Source organism: Balaenoptera musculus, chromosome 12, assembly GCF_009873245.2.
Source record: "Balaenoptera musculus isolate JJ_BM4_2016_0621 chromosome 12, mBalMus1.pri.v3, whole genome shotgun sequence".
Classification (NCBI taxonomy): Eukaryota; Metazoa; Chordata; class Mammalia; order Artiodactyla; family Balaenopteridae; genus Balaenoptera; species Balaenoptera musculus.
This window is the reverse complement of record NC_045796.1, coordinates 32,115,007-32,137,027: the sequence shown is the minus strand read 5'-3', so window position 1 is coordinate 32,137,027 and position 22,021 is coordinate 32,115,007. Positions and strand designations below refer to the sequence as shown.

Here is a 22,021-nt window from a genome sequence, read left to right as displayed (position 1 = left end):
ACCAACAGTGGAAGAGGGTTCCCTTTCCTCCACACTCTTTCCAGCATTTATTTTTTGTAGATTTTCTGATGATGCCCATTCTGACTGGTGTGAGGTGACACCTCATTGTAGTTTTGATTTACATTTCTCTAATAATTAGTGTTGTTGAGCAGCTTTTCATGTGCCTCTTGGCCATCTATATGGCTTCTTTGGAGAAATGTCTATTTAGGTCTTCTGCCTATTTTTTAATTGGGTTGTTTGTTTTTTTAATATTGAGCTGCATGAGCTGTTTATATACTTTGGAGGTTAATCCTTTGGCTTTTGATTCATTTGCAAATGTTTTCTCGCATTCTGAGGGTTGTCTTTTCATCTTGTTTATGGTTTCATTTGCTGTGCAAAAGCTTTGAAGTTTCATTAGGTCTGATTTGTTTATTTTTGTTTTTATTTCCATTACTCTAGGAGGTGGGTCAAAAAAGATCATGCTGTGATTTATGTCAGAGTGTTCTTCCTATGTTTTCCTCTAAGAGTTTTATAGTGTCCGGTCTTACATTTAGGTCTCTAATCCATTTTGAGATTATTTTCGTGTATGGTGTTAGGGAGTGTCCTAATTTCATTCTTTTACATGTAGCTGTCCAGTTTTCCCAGCACCACTTATTGAAGAGACTGTCTTTTCTCTATTGTATATCCTTGCCTCCTTTGTCATAGATTAGTTGACCACAGGTGTGTGGGTTTATCTCTGGGCTTTCTCTCCTGTTCCATTGATCTGTATTTCTGTTTTTGTGCCAGTACCATATTGTCTTGATTACTGTAGCTTTGTAGTATAGTGTGAAGTCAGGGAGTCTGATTCCTCCAGCTCCGTTTTTTTCCCTCAAGACTGCTTTGGCTATTCGGGGTCTTTTGTGTCTCCATACAAATTTTAAGATTTTTTGTTCTAGTTCTGTAAAAAGTGCCATTGGTAATTTGATAGGGATTGCACTGAATTGTAGATTGCTTTGGGTAGTATAGTCATTTTCACAATATTGAGTCTTCTAATTCAAGGACATGGTATATCTCTCCATCTGTTTGTATTATCTTTAATTTCTTTCATCAGTGTCTTATAGTTTTCTGAGTACAGGTCTTTTACCTCCTTAGGTTTATTCCTAGTTATTTTATTCATTTTGTTGCAGTGGTGAATGGGATTGTTTCCTTAATTTCTCTTTCTGATCTTTCGTTGTTAGTGTATAGGAATGCAAGAGATTTCTGTGCATTAATTTTGTACCCTGCAACGTTACCAAATTCATTGATTAGCTCTAGTAGTTTTCTGGTAGCATCTTTAGGATTATCTATATATAGTATCATGTCATCTGCAAACAGTGACAGTTTTACTTCTTCTTTTCCAATTTGTATTCCTTTTATTTCTTTTTCTTCTCTGATTGCTGTGGCTAGGACTTCCAAAACTATGTTGAAGAATAGTGGCGAGATTGGACATCCTTGTCTTGTTCCTGATCTTAGAGGAAATGCTTTCAGTTTTTCACCATTGAGAATGATGTTTGCTGTGGGTTTGTCATATATGGCCTTTATGATGTTGATGTAGGTTCCCTCTATGCCCACTTTCTGGAGAATTTTTATCATAAATGGGTGTCGAATTTTGTCAGAAGCTTTTTCTGCATCTATTGAGATGATCATTCGGTTTTTATTCTTCAGTTTGTTAATATCGTGTATCATATTGATTGATTTGCGTATATTGAGGAATCCTTACAGCCCTGGGATAAATCCCACTTGATCATGGTGTATGATCCTTTTAATGGGTTGTTGGATTCTGTTTGCGAGTATTTTGTTGAGGATTTTTGCATCTATGTTCGTCACTGATATTGGTCTGTAATTTTCATTTTTTGTAGTATCTTTGTCTGGTTTTGGTATCAGGGTGATGGTGGCCTTGTAGAATGAGTTTGGGGGTGTTCCTTCCTCTGCAATTTTGGGGAAGAGTTTGAGAAGGATGGGTGTTAGTTCTTCTCTAAATGTTTGATAGAATTCACCTGTGAAACCATCAGGTCCTGGACTTTTATTTGTTGGAAGATTTTTAGTCACAGTTTCAATTTAATTACTTGTGATTGGTCTATTCATATTTTCTATTTCTTCCTGGTTCAGTCTTGGAAGGTTATATCTTTCTGAGAATTTGTCCATTTCTTCCAGGTTGTCCATTTGATTGGATAGAGTTACTTGTAGTAGTCTCTTATGATGCTTTGTATTTCTGTGGTGTCTGTGGTAACTTCTCCTTTTTCTTTTCTAATTTTACTGATTTGAGTCCTCTCCCTCTTTTTCTTGATGAGTCTGGCTAAAGGTTTCTCAATTTTGTTTACCTTCTCAAAGAACCAGCTTTTAGTTTTATTGATCTTTGCTATTGTTTTCTTTGTTTCTATTTCATTTATTTCTGCTCTGATCTTTATGATTTCTTTCCTTCTACTAACTTTGGGTTTTGTTTTTTCTTCTTTCTCTAGTTCCTTTAGGTGTAAGGTTAGATTGTTTATTTGAGATTTTTCTTGTTTCTTGAGGTAGGATTGTATTGCTGTAAACTTCCCTCTTAGAACTGCTTTTGGTGCATCCCATAGGTTTTGGATCATTGTGTTTTCATTGTCATTTGTTTCTAGGTATTTTTTGACTTCCTCTTTGATTTCTTCAGAGATCTCTTGGTTATTTAGTAACTTATTGTTTAGCCTCCATATGTTTGTGATTTTTACATTTTTTCCCTGTAATTTATTTCTAATCTCATAGCCTTGTGGTTGGAAAAGATGCTTGATATGATTTCAGTTTTCTTAAATTTACCGAGGTTTGATTTGTGACCCAAGATGTGATCTATCCTGGAGAATGTTCCGTGTGCATTTGAGAAGAAAGTGTAATCTGCTGTTTTTGGATGGAATGTCCTATAAATATCAGTTAAATCTGTCTGGCCTATTGTGTCATTTAAGTCTTGTGTTTCCTTATTAATTTTCTGTCTGGATGATCTGTCCATTGGTGTATGTGAGGTGTTAAAGTCCCCCACTATGATTCTGTTACTGTTGATTTCCTCTTTTATAGATGTTAGCATTTGCCTTGTGTATTGAGGTGCTCCTATGTTGGCTGCATATATATTTATAATTGTTATATCTTCTTCTTAGATTGATCCCTTGATCATTATGTAGTGTCCTTCCTTGTCTCTTGTAACATTCTTTATTTTAAAGTTTATTTTATCTGATCTGAGTATTGCTGCTCCAGCTTCTTTGATTTCCATTTGCATGGAATATCTTTTTCCATCCCCTCACTTTCAGTCTGTATGTGTGCCTAGGTCTGAAGTGGGTCTCTTGTAGACAGCATATATACGGGTCTTGTTTTTATATCCATTCAGCAAGCCTGTGTCTTTTGGTTGGAGCATTTAATCCATTCACATTTAAGGTAATTATCGATATGTATGTTCCTATTACCATTTTCTTAATTATTTTGGGTTTGTTTTTTTAGGTCCTTTTCTTCTCTTGTGTTTCCCACTTAGAGAAGTACCTTTAGCATTTGTTGTAGAGCTGGTTTGGTGGTGCTGAATTCTCTTAGCTTTTGATTGTCAATAAAGCTTTTGATTTCTCCATTGAATCTGAATGAGATCCTTGCAGGGTAGAGTAATCTTGGTTGTAGGTTCTTTCCTTTCATCACTTTAAATATATTGTGCCACTCCCTTGTGGCTTGTAGTTTCTGCTGAGAAATCAGCTGTTGACCTTATGGGAGCTCCCTTGTATGTTATTTGTCATTTTTCCCTTTAATAATTTTGTCTTTAATTTTTGCCAATTTGATTACTATGTGTCTTGGCATCTTTCTCCTTGTGTTTATCCTGTAACACTCTCTGTGCTTCCTGGACTTGGGTGGCTGTTTCTTTTCCTATGTTAGGGAAGTTTTCGACTATCATCTCTTCAAATATTTTCTTGGGTCCTTTCTCTCTCTCTTCTCCTTCTGGGACCCCTATAATGTGAATGTTAGTGTGTTTAATGTTGTCCCAGAGGTCTCTTAGGCTGTCTTCATTTCTTTTCATTCTTTTTTCTTTATTCTGTTCTGTGGCAGTGAGTTCTACCATTCTGTTTTCCAGGTCACTTAACCGTTCTTCTGCCTCAGTTATTTTGCTCATCTGTTCTTCTGCCTCAGTTATTCTGCTATTCCTTCTAGTGTATTTTTCATTTCAGTTATTGTATTGTTCATCTCTGTTTGTTTGTTCTTTAATTCTCTAGGTGTTTGTTCTTTAATTCTGTGTCTTTGTTAAACATTTTTTGCATCTTCTTGATCTTTGCCTCCATTCTTTTTCTGAGGTCCTGGATCGTCTTCACTATCATTATTCTGAATTCTTTTTCTGGAAGGTTGCAAATCTCCACTTCATTTAGTTGTTTTTTGGGGGTTTTATCTTGTTCCTTCATCTGGTACATAGTCCTCTGCCTTTTCATTTTGTCTATCTTTCTGTGAATGTGGTTTTTGTTCCACAGGCTGCAGGATTGTAGTTCTTCTTGCTTCTGCTGTCTGCCCTCTGGTGGATGAGGCTGTCTAAGAGGCTTGTGCAAGCTTCCTGATGGGAGGGACTGGTGGTGGGTAGCACTGGGTGTTGCTCTGGTGGGCAGAGCTCAGTAAAATTTTAATCTGCTTGCCTGTTGATGGGTGGGGCTGAGTTCCCTCCCTGTTGGTTGTTTGGCCTGAGGTGACCCAGCACTGGAGCCCACAGGGTCCTTGGTGGGTCTAATGGTGGACTATGGGAGGGCTCAGACCAAGGAGTACTTCCCAGAACTTCTGCTGCCAGTGTCCTTGTCCTCACGGTGAGACAGAGCCACCCCCTGCCTCTGCAGGAGACCCTCCAACACTAGCAGGTAGGTCTGGTTCAATCTCCTATGGGGTTACTGCTCCTTCCCCCTGGGTCCTGATGCACACACTACTTTGTGTGTGCCCTCCAAGAGTGGAGTCTCTCTTTCCCCCTGTCCTGTCGAAGTCCTGCAATCAAATCCCCTAGCCTTCAAAGTCTGATTCTCTGGGAATACCTCCTCCCATTGCCGGACCCCCCAGGTTGGGAAGCCTTATGTGGGGCTCAGAACCTTCACTCCAGTGGGTGGACTTCTGTGGTATAATTGTTCTCTGGTTTGTGAGTCACCCACCCAGCGGTTATGGGATTTGATTTTATTGTGATTGCGCCCCTCCTACCGTCTCATCGTGGCTTCTGCTTTGTCTTTGGATGTGGGGTATCTTTTTTGGTGAGTTCCAGTGTCTTCCTGTCGATGATTGTTCAGCAGTTAGTTGTGATTCTGGTGCTCTTGCGAGAGGGAGTTAGCGTATGTCCTTCTACCCTGCCATCTTGAACCAGTCTCCCAATATGGGTGAGTTTAAATCACCCAGTTTGCTTGTTTTCTAGTTGTCTCATCTGCTCTTTTTTCCCTTTTCTCCTCTTTTATTGCATTATTTTATATTAAGAAGTTTTAGGATTTCATCTTAGGTTCATTATTAGTTTATTAGTTATGCCTCTTTTTTATTTTTACTTTAGTGGTTGCTCTAGGGTTTCAAAATATACATCCTTAACTTACGATGGTGTGGCTTCAAATAATATTATGCCACTTCACATTTAACATAAGAAGCTTATGACAATTATTTCCGTTTTCCCTTAGTCTTTGTGCTGTTGCTACCATATACTTTATTTCTACGTATTTTATAAACCCCATTTAAAACAGTTATTTGTCTTTTAAGGAGATTAAGAATGAGAGAAAGTCTTTTATTTTCATCTCTATGTGTACAGTTTTTAGTTCTCTTGTCATCTTTGAATAGATCCAGATTTCCATCTAGTCTCATTTTCCTGCTGCTTAACTTTTCCTTTAACATTTCTTCTAGTGCTAGTTGGCTGATGATGGATTAATTCAGCATTTATATGTCTGAAAAAAATATTTCTGTCATCCTCATTTTTAAAATGTAATGTGTCCAGATGAAGAATTCTAAGTTGCCTTTTCTTTTTCTTTTAGTAAAGATGTTGTACTAGTGTATTTTGGTTTGCATTGTTTCTCATGCATAAGTCTGCTGTCAGTCTTGTCTTTGTTCCTCTGTATAATGCATCCTTTTTCCTTTGGCTGCTTTTATGATTTTCTTTTGTTACTGGTTTTCAGCAATTTGATCATCATGTTCCTTGGTGTGATTTTCTTCACATTTCTTATACTTGATATTTTCTGAGCTTCTTGATTTTAGGGTTATGGTTTTTATTTCATGTCAAACATTTGGGCCATTTTTTCTTTATATGTATATTATATTATATGTATTTCTTTATATATACGTGTGTTTTGCACTCCCCTTCTGCTTTCCTTAACATCCTCTGCTGATATAATTGGCCCAATGGCCAGTATTCCTGTGTTTTCACTCTCTCTGTAATGTGTCCCTTTCTTTCCTATTGCATTTACCACAGTTCAGGTCCTCATTGTTTCTCTTTTTGTCTATTGCAAAACTTGTCTCTATTTTGCCTCCTCTAGTCCATCTTCTATATTCCACGTGGGCTATCACAGTGAGTTTTCTAAAATATGCTATGCTTAAAATCCTCAGTGGCTGCCTATTGCCTATAGAATGCAGTTAGACTCCATAACATGGTCCATAGGGCCCTTCATCCCTACCTGCTCTGTAGCCTTCTCCCTGCACCATCCCTGCCCCACCCATGGCACTCTGAACTCTTTATTCCAGCACCATGGAAGTACCTCCAGTTCCCCAAGTGCATCGTGCATTTCCATCTTCTGTGCACATACCCATGCCTTTGTTACGTCTGGAAAACCTTTCTGCTTTCCCTTACCCTGTGCCTGTAAATGCCTGTTCACTGAGCTGACATACCTTCTCTGTGAAGCTTAAACTTGTTATCCTTTCCCACCTCCATTGGACCCAGAACACATGTTCTGTTAGAGCATTTCACCCGTTGTTTTGCAATCATTGTTTATTAGTCATCCTCCTAGGCCGACCTCTGTGTGGTCAGAGACTATATCTTATTTCTTGTTAAATACTTAGTAATGGCACGTAGTAAGCACTTATTAATAAGGTGTTTGAGTAAATTAATGATTGGTATTTAGTATGTATTGAGACCATTCTTCTTAAATTGAACTCAGATTTAATCATAACAGATGTATAAAATGTACTAATAAAATGATTATCCTATTTTGATAGCCTGCTACATTCCAGGCACAATGTGTGCCATGTTCCATACCTTATCTCTTACGTTTACAGCAGCCATGCAAGGTGTATTATCCTCGCAGCTGGCCCATTGATGGAAAATTTAAATTTGGAGAGATTGTGAACAAGCCTGTGCAGATAGAAAATGGCAGAATTGGATTTCAAAGTCATATGTATATCATATTTTCCCCTCCTTGCACACATATTAGGAGTTCTGCCACATCACCACTGATAGTTCTATCACATCATCAAGGTTTCCAATGAGAAATGACAGCATGACAGCAGAAATTGTGTAAAGAACAATGTGGACCATAGTGTGAACTCAGAAAACTCATGTTACAGACTGAAACAGAGAAGTCTATCTAAAAGGCTATTGTGTATGTCTGGAAAGAGTTCTTTGGTAGACTGTTTTTGGCCTACAAACATCCGGGGCATATGTCGTGTCCCACCTCTGATATGACCATATGAAGGGCAGTCTTGAGGGTACCAGTCATAGAAATCATCCTCAGCCATGTGATTTGGAGGTTCCTACAGGGATGTGTGAGGGGGCTGGCTTCAGGCGGTGACTCGGGGAACAGTGGAGGGAAGGGAAGACTCTGGTGGTACCAGCTGTGTTAACAAAAGACTCAAGGGGCTCAGAACCCTTAGTCCTCATGACAGCTTTGGCTGGGGCCACCCGCGTCATGCCTCTGCCCACTGAGGTTGCAGGTCACTGCCTTTTGGACCTTATCTCCTCTTTGGTTCCCCTCAAGGCTACCTTTGATATTCAGTCTAATTGCAATCAACTCCTACCCCTCCAATTTAAAAATGGTGAGGGTGGAGTGTTGGAGTATAGTGCTCTCCAGAACCCCTGGGGGTTGTCCTTTTGTGCATAAAACATCATCATTTTAAACATTTATTCTGTGCTACTAAATCAAGAATAAAACTTACAAAGGCAGGATTCTTTCCTCTTTGGACTTTATATTCTAGAAAATATTTAAAATATGGTTCTGCTGTTTTAATTCTAACATTTTCTGGTGTGTGTGTGTTGGGGGTGGGGGAGAGTTCTGGTATTTGACAAGAAGAGGGGAGCTTTCTTTACAGCAACTCTGTTTTCCACAGTGTTGGCAGACAAGTGTCCGGGACGGTGTCAGTTTAAATGTGTACTTGGGGGCAGTTCTTGACCTGTCCCTCATCTCCGATGAGTTGCAGGTGGTGTGCAAGGAAGCTGAGCGTGCCACCTCAACTTTCTGAATAGCCTGTAGATCTATATTTAGTGTTTCTCTTAGTCTGTGTAGGTGAAAGAAAACGTAAGCTCAGCTAAAAAGGATTTTGCTTCTAAGGAGGATACATTATGCTGTAGGAATGAGAAGGGCGAAATTGTGCAGGTGATGGGAAGGTGCTTAAGAAGCCTTGGTTCAGATACCAGCTCAAGTTTTTTGATACTTGGGATGTCAGTAAGTGAGAATATTTTTTTTTCTAATTAAGACTATTATTTTTAGATCAGTTTCAGGTTCACAGCAAAATTGAGAGGAAGGTACAGAGATCTCCCATGTACCCTCTACCCTTACACATGCATAACATCCCCCATTATCAGCATCCCTCACCAGAGCAGTACATTTGTTAACAATTGATAAACCTATGTGGACACACTGTAATCACCCAAAGTCCATAGTTTACATTACAGTTCACTCTTGGTGCTGTACATTCTGTGGGTTTGGACAAATGTGTAATGACACATACCCATCACTATGGTATCATACAGAGTATTTTCACTGCCTTAAAAGTACTCTGTGCTCCACCTATTCATCCCTTTCTCCCCTCTCCCAACCCCTGGCAACCACTGATGTTTTTATTGTCTCCATAGTTTTGCCTTTTCTAGAATGTTACGTAGTTAGAATCATACAGTAGGTAGCCATTTCAGATTGTCTTCTTTCATTTAGTAATACGCATTTAAGGTTCTTTCATGTCTTTTCATGGCTTGATAACTCATTTTATTTTAGCCCTGAATAATATTGCATAATCTGGATGTACCACAGTTTATCTCTTCACCTAATGAAGGCTGTCTGGGTTGTTTCCAAGTTTTGGCAATTATGAGTAAGAGTGCTATAACATCCCTCTGCGGGTTTCTGTGTGGACATAAGTTTTCAGCTCTTTTGGGTAAATACCAAGGAGCATGATTGCTGGATCATATGGTAAGAATATGTTTAGCTTTGTAAGACTGCCAAACTGTCTTCCAAAGTGGCCATACTATTTCGTTTTCCCATCAGCAATGAATGGGAGTTCCTGTTGCTCCACATTCTCACCAACATTTGGTGTTGTCAGTGCTCCAGTTTTTGCCATTCTAATAGTTGTATAATGATATATCATTGTTTTAATTTACATTTTCCTGATGACATATGATGTGGAGCCTTTCTTCATATGCTTATTTGCCATCTGTATATCTTTGATGAGGTATTTATGAAGGTCGTCAGCTCATTTCTATAAATTGAGGTATAATTGACATATAACATTATATTAGTTTCAGTTAGGCAGCATAATGATTTGATATTTGTATATATTGCAAAATGATCACCACAATAAGTCTAATTAACATACATCACCACACATTGTTACAGGATTGTTTTTCTCATGATGAGAACTTCTATGATTTACTGTCTCAGCAACTTTCAAATGTGCAGTATAGTATTGTTAACTATAATTGCCAGGCAGTACATTACATGCCCATGACTTATTTATAGCTGGAAGTTTATGCCTTTTGACTCCCTTAACCCATTTCACCTACCCCCAGCCCCCTGCCTCTGGCAACTGCTAATCTGTTTTCTGTATCTATGGGTTTAGGTTTTTTTAAAATTCCACATATAAGTAATATCATACAGTATTTGTCTTTATCTGTCTGACTTATTTTACTTAGCATAATGCCCTCTAGGTCCATCCGTGTTGTCACAAGTGGCAAGATTTCATTCTTTTTTATGGCTGAATAATATTCCACTGTATGTATGTACCACAGTTTCTTTCTTCATTCATCCATTGATGGACACTTGGGTTGTTTCCTTATCTTGGCTATTGTAAATAATGCTGCCTTGAATATGGGAGTGCATATAATCTCTTTGAGTTAATGGTTTTTTTCCTTTGGATAAATACCCAGAAGTGGAATTGTTGGATCACATGGTAGTTCAGTTTTTAAATTTTTGCAGAAGCTCCATACTGTTTTCCATAGTGGCTGCACCTATGCACATTCCCAGCAACAAGGATTCCCTTTTATCCACATCCTTTCCAACACTTGTTATCTCTTGGTTTCTTTGATAATAGCCATTCTGTCAGGTGTGAGGTGATATCTTATTGTGGTGTTGATTTGTAGTTCCCTGATGATTAGTGATGTTGAGCATATGTTCATGTACCTGTTTGGCCCATTTTTAACCAGATTGTCTGTCTTCTTGCTGTTGAGCTTTTAGAGTTCTTTGTATATTTTGGATAACAGTCCTTTATCAGATGTGTCTTTTGCAAATGTTTTCTCCCAGACTCTGGCTTGTCTTCTTATTCTCTTGACATTGTCTTTCACAGAGCAGAAGGTTTTAATTTTAGTGAAGTTCAACTTATCAATTATTTCTTTCATAGATTATGCCTTTGGTGTTGTATCTAAAAAGTCACTGCCATCCCCAAGGTCATCTAGCTTTTCTCTTGTGTTTTCTTCTAGAAGTTTTATAATTTTGCTTTTTACATTTAGGTCTATGATCCATTGTGAGTTAATTTTTGTGAAGAGTTTCAGGTCTGTGTCTAGATTTATTTTTTTGCATGTGGATGTCCAGTTGTTCCAGCACTATTTGTTGAAGAGACTGTCTTTGCTCCATTGTATTGCTTTTGCTCATTTTTCAAAGATCACATTGATTACACTTGTCTGGGTCTATTTTTGGGCTCTCTGTTCTCTTTCACTGATGTCTTTGTCTATTCTTTTGTCAATACCACACTGCCTTGATTACTGTAGCTTTATAGTTAGTCTTGAAGTTGGGTAGTGTCAGTCCTCTGCCTTTGTTGTTCTCCTGCAATATTGTGTTGGTTATAATGTTTATTTTTGCCTTTCCATGTAAGCTTCAGAATCAGTTTGTTGCTATTCACAAAATAATTTGCTGGGATTTTGATTGGGACAAATGAGAACTTTTAATGTGTTTGCACTCTTTCTCTTAGATCTTACATGGCATTGTAATGAAGATTTTTTTTGGTTCTCTTTTAAAAACTATTAATATGATTTATTCTTGTCAGGACAAATAGGCACCTAGATATTGGCATTGGGTGGAGGGTGGTAATGGTTTCTGGAGCCCTTCATGTGATATCAATTAAGCAATTATTGGGTCAGCTCACACATAAAAACAGCTGACCCACATTAATGTTGACCTTAAATTATCCCAGTAGGTAGCACATATTCTTGCTACCACAAAGGAGGTCACTTATTTTCTTTTTTATAATCAGAGATATAAATTTTATCTATGTGCTGGCTTGGTATCAGCGATCTCAGGTAATATAAATAAAAGCTGAATCTTGGGTACATACCGTGGATTAATGATGTTACAACTCTTACAGAGAGTGGAATTGCTTCCTTCAAATTTGTTGAAAAGTTTCTTAAGTCTGTTCTTTTAGGGACACTACTATGTTTGGTGGACTTGATAGCATTTCTCATTACCTTTCTTTTATATTTTTAGTATTCTCCTAAGAAATTGATTAAAAATATTCTGGCGGGGGATTTCTAATAAAACAGTGTCAAAGAGAAAGATTAATCTGTCATTTTAAATAGGTATGATAGTAAGTAACCTTGGTAGACCAAGAAAGAATATTTTTGTCGAGAGGGTGCCGCATACATTGGGAACATTTTTTTAACATAAAAAATGCAGACATTTTATTTTATTTTTTAAAACTTTTTATTTTGTACTGAGGTATAGCCAATTATCAATGTTGTGATCGTTTCAAGTGCACAGCAAAGCAACTCAGCCATACATATACATGTATCCATCCTCCCCCAAACTCCCCTCCCATCCAAGCTGCCACATAACATTGAGCAGAGTTCCCTGTGCTGTACAGTAGGTCCTTGCTGGTTATCCATCTTAAATATAGCAGTGTGTACTTGTGAATCCCAAACTCCCTAACTGTCCCTTCCCCCAGCCCTTCCTCCCTGGTAACCCCAAGTTCCTTCTCTAAGTCTCTGAGTCTATTTCTGTTTTGTAAATGAGTTCATTTGTATCATTTCTTTTTAGATTCCCCCCACTGGGAATATTTTTTGTGTGTACTTTTGTTGGAATATCTAATGATAAATCATGTACCTTGCGGTGACACATTGAACTGCCATTGTTAACTAGGCTTCAGGTAAAATGAATGCAGCCATTTATCTTAGAGGTCACTGTGGGAGACAGATGACTTTATTCAAGTAGTGGTCAAAAGAAAAATACTTTAATCTTAAAATGCCTCTTTCAATCAAGCTGAATTAAGTCTACTGAAAGTGGGAACACAAAAAGTCTCACTGGAACGAAGATATGCATTTCTTGAATTGCTGCGTTCTCGCAGGGCTCTGTGACGAGCCTTCCAATAGGCTTTTCCCTGGGCCAATGTTGATAGTCTGAGGATGCTTTGTGGAAATCATAGGTGGGGCAAGAATCCAGGACAGATCTGGAAGATTCATTTATAAATTTATTTTTTGTTGATTGGTTAATTAGTTTGTTATTGTAGATAGTTAATATTTGACCCATAGGCTGGATATTTTGGCATACTGACCAGGTTCATCAAGCAGAGTGAGTAGATGGAGATTTTTCACATGGATATTTGGATTATTCTGGAATTCTCTGTTCTCAATTGAAATTTAATATTAAACTTAAATTTCTGGCCATGGTGTGCTATCCTTATAGGAAAATAGGAACATTTAAAAAGTGTTGCTGCTGCCTGCAAGGACTTTTAGTCCACAGTTCCCTTGAGCTAAATAGTTATTGAGCTCTTATTGCCGTGCCATGGAGTAGCAGAGCAGGAGATAACCGAGAAGACTAGGACATGGTTTCTGCACTCAAGATGTGTCTTTAGCAGAGCAGATACTGAATCAGTAGTTGGTGAATAAATACATTGATAAGTAATGCTCATAATTTGTAAAGAAATTAAAAAAGGAAAACCAGCAGGACTTAGCTTTGTTCTCTGCTGTATCACCGTAGGCTAAAATAGCCAGGTATATAGTACGTCCTCCATGCACCCTTGTTGAATGAATGACCAAGCAACCATGTACTATACGTGTAATCAGAGTTATAGTAATCCAGTGGAAGCTCATCCCTTCTGTCTGGGTTAGTCAAGGAAGGCTTCATGGAGTAGATGGGAGTTTAGTTGGTGAGAGAGAAGGACTGCCTAGAAATAAGGAATAGTGAAGAGGTTCCTGAGGAGATGCTGGCAGCTGACAGTGGAAGTGCGACAGTAGTAGGTGATCACCAAAGGTAAATTTTGGAAAGCCTTGGAAGGCAAGTTTAAATTTTCCTGTAGAGACAATGGAGAGTAAAAGGGATGTTTTAGAAATATTAATCCAGAGGTGTTATACTAGATGCATTGAAGAGGGGAGAAATTGTGAAGGGCACATGGATAGGACTTGGTGATGAAGTGGGTTGAGTAGGGAAAGGAAGGAGTTAAAGATGGTAATAATCTTGTTTTGAGCTTGGTTGTCTTGGTTAATAGTAAAAGCATAAACAGAAATATGAAAGTCAGAAGGGAAAATTAACTTTTTGTGGGAAGATTTTTGTGTTTTAAATTTCTTAATGTTTGAAGTAATGGGACACTTTATTGTGTACTGAGAGAAATCACTGAAGCACACACTTTTTGACCTGATATGCTTCTTGGAGACTGAGTAATGATTAGACTCAAATCCAACCCTATTATCTTACTGGTGATGTATCAGTAATATGATGAGTGATGTTATCTTAAAGCTGACTGGGGTCAGGAAGAGCTGCAAGAATGCAATCTCTGGCCTAGATGCAGAGCACAAATAGGGTGGCAGATGTAGAGAGTCGTTTACAGTGTATTGAAGGGTACTTAAGAAGTATTTCTTCATGTGAAGTTTGATTTTCCCTCTTAAATTTGAAGAGCCACTATAAAATAGTTCCAGGTAACACATCTGGAGGTACATCTATACAGTATAAACACTGTGTTGTAAGATTAATAGAATTCTTTAAATATTAGGCAATATACTCATTCATTCTTACTAATAAAAATAGTCTAAACTTGCTCCCAAGTATGGTATTAGTAATGAATTTCTTTATCTTTCTTTTAACAATATCTTGACATATTTAGTTTAGTAAATTCTATATAGAGATCACTGAGTTAAAGCTTACTATCCAGGACTTTTGGTCATGGGCCTGGAGTACCATATTGTCACTTTTGAGGGGAGAGCAGTTGCTAAGGCCTCCCACTGTAGCGTGTCCAGATGGGCCTTTAACCCATCCCTCTTCTGCTTGGATGTTGCTAGGAATGATGGTTATAAGCATAATTGGCCTCGGACATGTGTTAAGGAGAAGTGGTGGGGCTCAGAAGGGGGGTTAGGAGCCAGTTCTCACCCTTGGCATGTATGCTTTTGTATTCCAATCCCTGTTACATGGGAGGTTAGAAAATAATGTCCATCTTCCTGTTCACACCCTCTGTGTCTGCCTGTCCCAGACCTGAGGTCGTAAGTGCGGCATTGGGCTTTTGGCTTCTGGAGGTCATGGGTGATATTCCAAAACTGAGCTGATGTTTAATGTGTGAGCGTTCTAATTACTTCTTTTTTTCCAGCTTTACTGAGATATAATTGACATATAACATTATATAAATTTAAGGTGTACAGTGGTGATGACTTGATACGTTTATATATTGTGAAATGTTTGCTACAATAAAATTAGTTAACATATCCTTCACTTCACATAATTATAATTTTGTTGTTATGCTGAGAACATTAAAACTCCACTCTCATAGCAACTTTCAAGTATAGGATCCAGTATTGTTAACTGTAGTCACCATGCTGTACGTTAGAGCCCCAGAACTTATTCATCTTATATCTGAAAGTGTGTTCCCTTGACCAACATATTTTCCGGGCCTATCCCCCTCAGTTCCTGGCAACCTCCATTCTCCTGTTTCTATATGTTCAGTGTTTTTAGATTCCATATGTAAGTGAGATCATACAGTATTTGACTTTTTCTGACTTATTTCGCTTAGCATAATGCCCTCAAGGTTTATCCATGTCACAAATGGCAGGATTTCTTTCTTTTTAATGGCTGAATAATATTTCATTGTATATATATACACCACATTTTCTTTATCCATTCAACCATTGATGGACACTTAGGTTGTTTCCATGTCTTGGCTATTGTGAAATATGTTGTAGTGAACAGGGGAGCACAGATATCTCTTTGAGATAGTGATTTCATCTTCTTCAGATATATGCCCGGAAGTGGGATTGCTGGATCACATGGTAATTGTATTTTTAATTTTTTTGAGGAATCGTCATACTGTTTTCCATAGTGACTGCACCAATTTACATTCCTACCAATAGTGCACAAGGGTTCCCTTTTCTCTACATCCTCACCAGCATTTGTTATTTCTTGTTTTTTTTCATAATAGCCATTCTAACATGTGTGAAGTGATACCTGATTGTGGTTTTGATTTGCATTCCCTGATGATGAGTGATTTGAACACCTTTCCATGTACTTGTTGGCCATTTGCATGTCTTCTTTGGAAAAATGTTTATTCAAGTTCTCTGCCCATTTTTAAATAGGATTTTTTGTGTTTTTGCTATTGAGTTGTATGAGTTCCTTATATATTTTGAATATGAACCCTTTATCAGATATGTGATTTGCAAATATTAGCCATACTGTCTTGAGCTTTTATTTGTTAGAGGTTTTTGATTACTGATTTAATCTTAAATTTGTTATTGGTCTGTTCAGATTGTCTGTTTCCTCATGAGTCAGACGTGAAGGTTGTACGCTTCTAGGAATTTATCCATTTCTTCTGGGTTGTCTGATTAGTGGCCTATAATTGTTCACAGTAGTCTCTTATGATATTTATTTCTATGGTATCAGTTGTAATGTCTCCTCTTTCTTTATAATTTTGTTTGAGTTCTCTCTTTATCTTGGTAAGTCTAGCTAAACGTCTGTTGTTTTTGTTTTATCTTTTCAAAAAAAACAACCCTTATTTTCATTGATCTTTTCTACTGTTTTTCTATTTTCTATTTCATTTATTTCTGCTCTGATTTTTATGTCCTTCCTTCTGCTAACTTTGGGCTTAGTTCTTATATTTTAGTTTCTTGAGATGTCAAGTTAGGTTTTTATTTTAAGAGTTATTTATTATTTATTTTTGGCTGTGTTGGGTCTTAGTTGTGGCATGCGGGATCTTCGTTGAGGCATGCAGGATCTTTCATTGTGGCACGTGGGCTCTTCGCTGTGGCCTGTGGCCTTCTCTTTAGTTGTGGTGTACAGGTTTTCTCTTCTCTAGTTGTGACGCATAGGCTCCAGGGTGCGTGGGCTCTGTAGTTGTGGCGTGTGGGTTCCAGAATGCTTGGGCTCTGTAGTTTGCAGCACACAGGCTCTCTAGTTGAGGCACGCAAGCTCTGCAGTGTGGCGCGTGGGCTTAGTTGCCCCGTGGCATGTGGGATCTTAGTTCCCTGACCAGGGATCTAACCCACGTCCCCTGCATTGAAAGGCAGATTCTTTACCACTGGACCACCAGGGAAGTCCCAAGTTCGGGTTGGTTACTTGAGATCATTCTTTTTTCTTAGTGCAGACATTTATTTCTATAAACTTCCCTTTTAACACTACTTTTGCTGGATCATAAGCTTTGGTATGTTGTGTTCCCATTTTTGTTTGTTTCAAGATATATGTTTTTAATTTCCCTTCTGATTTCATCTTTGGCTCATTGGTTGTTCATGAGTATTTGTTTAATTTCTATATGTTTGTGAATTTTCCAGTTTTCCTCTTGTTATTGATGTCTGGTTTCATACCATTGTGGTCAGAAAAAGATACTTGGTATGATTTCAGTTTTTAAAAATTTGCTAAGACTTGTTTTGTGACCTAATATATAATCTATCCTGGAAAATGTTCCGTATATGCTTGAGAAGAATGTGTATTCTGGTGCTGTTGGATGGAATGTTCTTTATATGTCTCTTAGGTCCATTTGGCCTCAAGTATAGTTCAAATCCAATGTTTTCTTATTGATGTTCTGTCTGGATGATCTATCCATTGTTGAAAGTAGAGTATTAAAATCCCCTACTATTATTGTAATGCTGTCTATCACTCCCTTGAGATCTGTTAGCATTTACTTAATATATTTAGGTGCTCAGATGTCTTTGCTTCCAGTCATCTGCCTTCCTGGATCCATAGCTCAGTGGAAGGAGATGAAGGACTGACTGGGCATGAGAGACGAGCCCCCTAGTTTTTTTCCCTCAGTTAAGGGAGACAAGAAAGAGAATGAATGGGAAATGTGCAGCATTTGAACAGATGACAACCAGCCCTTTTACAGAAAAATGAAAGGATAATTTAACCTTGATCATCACTAGCAGGGAAGCAAAATGGCCATGAAATACTAACATCTAGTAATTTACTGTCATAATCCTAACTCTTCCTCGAAGAGTTTCCTATTTCTTAAATTGCAGTGATAGCTCTGAAATTAAAAAGAATATTAGTTTTACAAGCTTATTTTAACCATTTCCTAGCAGTAGTAATTGCTTTTGTCTTCATGGGAGGGCTGAGACTTTGTTAACAACCATCCAGGCCAAGGGTTATAAAATTACTGATCCTATGTGGCTAGTTGATTAGGAAATCTCAATTACCTGACGTTTGGTAGTGGCAAAGTAGAAGCAAATACATCTTGTTGGTGATTTCACATGTCTGAGGCTCCAGGTGGTGGGTATGTGGACTTCAGTAGTAGTAATCACTTTTGGATGAGAGAAAAACAAAAATCCCATGTAGAAATGGGGAACTTCCAGCATTGCTAGGTCGAATATTTTTAGATTGGGGCTAATGAACTGCTTTTCAGCCTGAAGTCTTCAGGGACAGGCAGTCTCCTGCTTCTGCAAATACCAAATGAAAGGCCAAGCCAGTATTCTTGGATTTATAGATCCAGTTTACCAGACTGAAGGACACTTGCTCTTTGTAACTAACTGAACTAGCTGGCCCCTGCATGCTGAGTTTCTATGGCAATATGATCTCAGTGACCTATCTTCTCTATTGTGGAATGTAGGTGATAAGAATGGAGGTGAGCCCGAGGATGCTGAACTGGTAAGGCTCAGTAAGAGGCTGGTGGAGAATGCGGTGCTCAAGGCTGTCCAGCAGTATCTGGAAGAAACACAGAACAAAAACAAGCCAGGGGATGGGAGCTCTGTGAAAACTGAAGAGGCTGATAGGAATGGCACTGACAGTGACAACAACAGGAAATGAGACCCGAAGGCAGGCAGGCCCCCGCCGCTCCGTGAGAAGCATCCCTGCTCCCCTCTGCCGAGTCAATGGACTAATTTGCGTTGTGCTATTTAAGTGTCTCTTGTCCAATCTGTGGAGATTGCCTAATACTTTCATGATCGATGTGTTTGCATTCCTGAAACACAACAGAAGAGAAATGGAGTGCTGGGACTATCAGAGGAAATTAATTTATGAAGGAAGAATGGCCCAGGTTTTACTTGCCCTCAGCCGAGGCTGTGGGAGAGAGGATTTTGCGTGATGCCTCGTGGATTCAAAGGCCATGGAAGGGGCCTTGCCATAAATGGAATACTGCCATTTATATTGCTTAGCAGGGCATTTGACTACTTTATCTGAGGCCAAAACACACACAGAGCTAACAAGTGCTATGATTAAAATGATCACTGTTGAAATTATTATCCATATAGCTAGTCCATAATGTTTCATGTTTGTCCTATGTGTGCTGTCGCTTATGCAGTGATCTTTATTTACAGTAAGTTTGTTTCATGTAAATGATATATTTTTGGTGAAATGCAACCTTTTCTATAAAATGTGGGCAGCATTTTAAAGGTTTCTTTTTAACCCTCTTTTGATAAGTCAGTGTGCCATATTTAATGTTTTTCATTGGCATTTGTATGTAAAATGTATTATATAATTTTTTTTCCATAGGCCAGAAACCTATTGGAATCCGGGACTTAATTAATGAAGCTTTGCGTCGAGAGAGGATGGGTCTGCAGTCCAAAGTGAAACAGATAAAGGAACTTTTATTAAAGCCTGAGACTCAGGCCAAAATTAGGAGGGAGCTTTTTGAAGGAAGATTCATTAACAACAGTAATGAAGGAAATGATGTTGATTTCAGCGCAATTTTGACTTAAGCTCTACATTGCTATCGTGGTACCAGAGTTTATGAAATCTTTTCAGCTCATTAAATAGCTCTTTGGTAAATACCACAGAAGTGTTCTGATAGAGTCTGCACAACAGCAAACCAACATTGGTAAGGAGTTAACAATTTCTTACAAAAGAAAACTGATTCTGCACTGTTATTTTTAAGCTAAACTTGTGTTTTAGAATGTTTATCTCTATAATACTGAGATTCATTTTATAGAAAGGACTTCTTAATTAGCCATTGTGAGATGTTCGTTGGGTCCTCACAAATAAAATATACAGACTGTGGAAAATCATTTACAGACAAAAAAAAAAAAATACAGTATTTTAAGGGTAACTTGTCTCCTGTTGACATGATTTTTGTTGTTAAATCAAAAGAAGCATTGTTCACATGTATCTATGCCTAGTGTTACTTTTAATGAGACTTTGAATGTTTTTTGATCACTAGTACTTGAATGAACATTTATAAATGTAATTATTGCAGTCACTGGTTAAGAATGTTTTATAATGTCCATATGTGTTATTTTTCAGTGATCAAAATGTAATTTGCTTTTTCATTTCTTAAGGAATGTTTGGGATTTTTTATTTTCTACTTTTCTGAAGATAAGCCCCCGGTCTTACTGTATCCCTCATAATCTGAATTTGTTTGCACTGGTTCATTTTTAAAGAAAATTCTTGAAAAGTTTCCCTCCCATACGATAATCACTGGTAACAGCTTTTTCTATAGTCAATGTAAAATTGCTGCTACTAAGAGATCATGATGGAGGGGGAAATTATTAGAGATCAAATATGTAATCATTTCAAAGATAAAAATCCAGTTTACTCATGGATTTTAGCTATTTTTTCACTGGGTAAATTATACTACATTTATTTATAAGTGAGTTTATGCATTTTCATGCCTGTTAATAAATGTATTGTTTTCCCTTGTTGCCTTTCTTTATTTTTTTGTCTCACTCTTAGAAGCTGTTGGATCTTTGTGAATATAGTGAAGTCAGAAACAGGCGCTCTGATAGTTTAGTGTTTCTTAACTTTTACGTTTTTGTCCTTCATGCTAAGATAGCACAGCTGGCAGAGCACCTTTAACCTGAGACTTTTAAAGCTCTTCAAATCAGTCAGCTTCACAGAGGATTAACAACAGAACATTGAAGGCAAAGAAAATCTCAATAGCATCTCATAAACTGCTAACAGTGGGTCACTGAAGTGATGTCAGTAGCAGAGATGAAGAGAGAGGGTCCATCCAGATGCAAAGACCTGGGAGCTGCTTACCAGGAGTCCCTCCTGGGGGCGGAGGGCTTTACTGTTTGTAGATGGCTTCCTTAAGTCAACCCTCGAAGTGGGAAGCAAAGATATTTGGGGGCTTGCCTTGTCTTTTAAGTGAGGAAACAGTCCTAAGGAGATCAAGTGCCATATCCAAGGCCATTCTGCTGCTAGGGCACAGGACCTGAACTACAACCCAGGGCTCCTCCCAGAACCTAAGTTAACAATATTTCAGGAAAAATAGCACTTCTTAACATACATCTATAAATCTCTTTATCCTGAAGGAGCTACTCCAACCCTTCCCAACAATTTGAAAGGCTTAAAAAAGTATCCTTTTTGCAATCTGGGGTTACATGCCCCACTGTTCTTTTACTTAAGAATCATACCTCCCATTTGTTAAATACCTGGCTGTGAGCGAGGTGATTTTGGCACATTATTACATTTCTTCCCTTCAGTGACCCTGTTAGGAAGTTACTGGTTCTGTTTTAGAGATTAGGAAACTAGGAAACTGGGGCTCTAAGTGGTTAAATGGCGATTTATAAAGCTAATAAAAGGTAGGGCTAAATTTAAACTTGCGTCTATTCTACTTCAAAGCCACGCTCTTTCCACAATGCGGCAGTTCCTCTCTCCACCGAGTACAAATCATTTCACAAGTTAAGGATGTGGAACAAAGGGAAAGTCACTTTCTTTTGACTAAACCAGCTCCCTTGCAGCCCTGAAGTTCTATGAACGTAGGAGAGTGGTCAGCTGATATGACGGAACTGGAAAAAAAAAAACCCAGATATTTAATTTAGGGATTAAAGATTCCAGTTTTTATCAGTGAAATCTTCATTTAAGCAGGTTTACAAAGACAATGGAAAGTGTACAGTAAGATAAATCTTCTTGTTTCCATTTAAAAAATCTAATTAAAACATTAATTTGCAAAAATCAAAGTTTGGGATCAGAAATATATGAAATGACTTTTTCCCCATTAGTCAAAGTCATAGAATAATTGCTCGTTGGGTCACATAGACAGACTACGTTGTCCTAAGTTGGTATAGTATGTTATGTAGGCTAGTGTCTGACAGGGAGGCTGTGTGGTTGGTGAGAGAGCATTGGTTTGGTCCAGGAGGGGGACCTGGGCCCACCACTGACGATGATTCTGAACAAACCAATTCACTTTTTTGTATTGAAACAGTGTGGTGCCAGGTGATTTGGCCAGGTGATTTCCAAGGACCCTAGACTCTTTGTGACTATACTTCGATGCTAGTCCTGCGGATGCCATGGCCGGGACAGCTACCCATGTTTGGGGCCTTCTTGACTGGGCTGCTCTAGTGCATCTGTTGTCT

General features: G+C 38.1%; 1 protein-coding gene across 8 annotated transcripts in view; it reads left to right on the top strand.

Annotated features, from left to right (window-relative positions):
- Window positions 1-20,362, top strand: part of AKAP7 (A-kinase anchoring protein 7) — a 138,972-nt gene extending 118,610 nt beyond the window's left edge. For 4 of the 8 annotated variants that reach the window (XM_036872178.1, XM_036872181.1, XM_036872182.1 and 1 more), the window contains one exon: window positions 19,221-20,362. In XM_036872178.1, the coding sequence (XP_036728073.1) occupies window positions 19,221-19,426 (206 nt within the window). In that variant the 3' untranslated portion in view covers window positions 19,427-20,362. Of the gene's footprint in view, window positions 1-18,339 lie in introns of all 8 variants that reach the window. The other 4 variants (XM_036872186.1, XM_036872183.1, XM_036872180.1 and 1 more) reach the window with 3 other exon arrangements.
- Window positions 20,363-22,021: the final 1,659 nt, after the last annotated feature.